The 3261-nt window shown below is 40.1% G+C and overlaps 1 protein-coding gene across 1 annotated transcript; it reads left to right on the top strand.

Annotated features, from left to right (window-relative positions):
• The first annotated feature begins 1391 nt into the window (after positions 1 to 1391).
• On the top strand, positions 1392 to 2693 carry LOC114391495. The gene has a single exon (XM_028352500.1). The coding sequence runs from the start codon at positions 1392 to 1394 to the stop codon at positions 2691 to 2693; it is 1302 nt and encodes a 433-aa protein (XP_028208301.1).
• The last annotated feature ends 568 nt before the right edge of the window (positions 2694 to 3261 follow it).

Here is a 3261-nt window from a genome sequence, read left to right as displayed (position 1 = left end):
ACAAGGACTTTGCCTTCACCTACAGCTATTGGTCGTCTAACATAGCATCGGGATTTGTCTTTTCAGGGGGGTAGAAACCATAGATAGTGGGTGTTGTAGGTCTTTGTAATACATAGCTTCGGTTCCTTGCGAGACTGATCTCAGTCTGAACTTGAAACCATGTTGCTGGCAACTCAATCTAATTCATGTACTGTTTTGTACCTCTGGTACTCACAATATATATAAATATAATTTATCTTGGCTGATAAAAAAAATGTGGGTGGAAAAATAAGCACTGCAGAAGTTTTTCTGTTTTTTTACATCAATTCATTTCCTAAGGGACTCAATTCCTCATTCATTGAAACCAGTATGCAACATTTTACATCCAACACCAGTATATAACATTTTAAAGCAAACACCACTATATAATATTTTAAATGAAACAGCAGTATATACATGCTAGTTCCTACGTACGTACCTGGAGTTGCTATAACCCGAACGACCTTCAACAACAATGTCAATTAAAAGTAGTCTATGATAACCTGAAAAAAAAAACCAATGGTCATGGACATGGCTGACACATTTGGAGAAGGATTTTGGTATTCATTTCAACCAATGGTCATCCAATATCAGAGCAACATTTAATCATATAGTAAGAAATGGAAGCCATTAAACCAAAGTCAATACTCATGAATGCTAGAACATCCATCAAGAATGATAACAAAGCAGTAATTTAAATTAAATTCATCTTAGTTTTTCTATTTTATGATCACTCCCGATTGCTGGAATGGTGAAGGAGTTGCATTAATGCAGAAATTTCCACAGAATCATCAATCATAGAAGGAGGGTTAATGCTCTTCAAGGTCTGTGTATTGATGGAGGATGGATCCATGACCCTAACAGTGTCAAGATTGCAGTTCTTCAGCACTTTAAAGAAAGATTCTCAGAGCAGAATCCTTGCAGACCAACCTTGGAAGGGATCCAGTTCTCTTCCCTTGATCAAAGGCAGAAGGAAAGCCTTGTTGATAGATTCACTGAGCTGGAAATCAAGTCTGCAGTTTGGGCTTGCGGGGGAGATAAAAGTCCTGGCCTGGATGGTTTGATTTCCAATTTCATCAAACAGTTTTGGGAAGTAATCCCAAGGCCCAGCAGAGTGACAAATCAAAGGAGATGATGAGAAGTAATACCAAGGCCCAGCAGACTGAGGAACCTTTCGTGGACTCCAACCCAGCTTCTAAAGGTCACCCTCTGTCTTCTTTATACGAGGACCCTATACAGCTGCAATGTGACATCTTGAAGGAAATGGGCTTGTCTTATGAGGAAGAAGATAGCAAGGTTAAGGGGCTGCTGCTGGATATGGAGAATAAAGATGATTTGGTGGCAGCAGAGAAGGGAATTAAATCTCAGCAATTATGATAATTCTCTCCTATAATTCTAGAGGTTTGGGGAGGGGAGTCAAGTGGGCTGCTGTTAGAAGGCTCATTGTAAAGCACAAAGTGGATCTTGTCTGCCTCCAAGAAACCAAGAAGGAGAACTTTAATAAAAGTATTTGCCAGGCCATTTGGGGAGACTCCACTGGTCATTGGGATTTTTTTCCATCTATGCAAGCTGCTGGTGGCCTTTTATGTATGTGGAATAACTCCACCTTTGTGGTAGAAATGAAGGAAAAAGGTAGATGCTTCTTAATGCTTGAAGGCACATGTTGTAGTAATAATCAGAAGTTGATATTTGTCAATGTTTATGCTCCTTGTGATCTGGTTGGGAAGAAAGCTTTATGGGATGAGTTGAGGCAGCTGAAGGCTTCTAATCCTAGTGGAATGTGGTGTTTCCTTGGGGACTTCAATAGCATTAGAAGTTCTCAGGAAAGAATCAGCTTATCTCAAAGAAGGGCAGATCCTTATGACATTGTAGCCTTTAATCAGTGGATTGATGATATGGAGCTTCAGGAAATTAAATGTTATGGGAATAGCTTTACTTGGATTAGGCCTAATGGCTGTGTGAAAAGCAGGCTTGATAGATTCTTGGTCTCACAGAATTGGCTATCTCTTTGGCCTGAGAGCTGCCAAATTGTCCTTCAAAGGAACCTCTCAAATCATTGCCCGTCTATATTGCAAACTAATATGGTGGACTGGGGCCCAAAGCCCTTTAGGGTGTTTGACTGGTGGCTGCAGCAAAAGGGGTACCAAAAAATGGTGAGGGAGGCCTGGAAAAAGGACCAGCAGGGGGGCTGGGGTGGTATTGCCCTTAAAAATAAGTTGAAGAACTTAAAATCTGTTATAAAACAGTGGAGCAAAGCAGAGGGGAATATTAATCCTAAGAAGGTCCTTAATATTCAGCAGAAGCTAAATGAAGTGGAGGATCTAGCTGCTCATCGAAATCTGACTGATCAAGAGATTAAGGACAAAACTTTACTTCAGCAGGAGTTATGGAATGCCTCTAATGCTTTTGAATCTTTATGGAGACAAAAATCTAGGGCCAGATGGCTGAAGGAGGGGGACTACAACACTGCTTACTTTCACAAATACATGAATTTCAGGAGAGCTTATAATAATATTCCAGGTATATTTATATATGGGGAGTGGATCCAGCAACCTGATGCAGTGAAAAATGAAGCTGCCAACTTCTTCCATAATAGATTCACTGAGCAGATGCATTCTAGACCTACCTTGGATGGAGTTCACTTCAAATCTATTTCTCAGAGGCAAAGAGAATAGTTGATTGTCCCATTCTCTGACAAAGAGATCAAACAAGCAGTGTGGAGTTGTGAAGGGGATAAGTGTCCTGGGCCTGATGGCCTTAACTTCAATTTTATTAAGGAATTCTGGGATGTGTTGAATCCTGAGTTTAGAAGATTTGTGGATGAGTTCTATGCTCATGAAAGCTTTCCTAGAGGCTCCAATGCTTCCTTTGTGGCTTTAATTCCCAAAAAGTCTCACCCACAGTCCCTAAATGATTACAGACCCATATCCTTGATAGGCTGCATGTATAAAGTCATAGCTAAGCTTTTATCTAATAGATTAAGGTCTGTTATGGATGAACTCATTGATGAAAGACAGTCAGCTTTCATTAAAGAAAGACATATACTTCATGGGATCCTGATTCTTAATGAGGTGGTGGAGGAAGCAATGAGAAGCAAGAAGCCAACAATGATTTTCAAGGTGGATTTTGAAAAGTTCTATGACTCAGTGTCTTGGTCCTTCTTGGATTATATGTTGCTTAGATTGGGTTTCTGCCAAAAATGGAGAAGATGGATCTCAGCTTGCCTACATTCAGCAACCATAT

The sequence above is a fragment of the Glycine soja genome, chromosome 17 (assembly GCF_004193775.1).
Source record: "Glycine soja cultivar W05 chromosome 17, ASM419377v2, whole genome shotgun sequence".
NCBI lineage: Eukaryota > Viridiplantae > Streptophyta > Magnoliopsida > Fabales > Fabaceae > Glycine > Glycine soja.
This window is presented reverse-complemented; position numbering and strand designations above follow the sequence as displayed.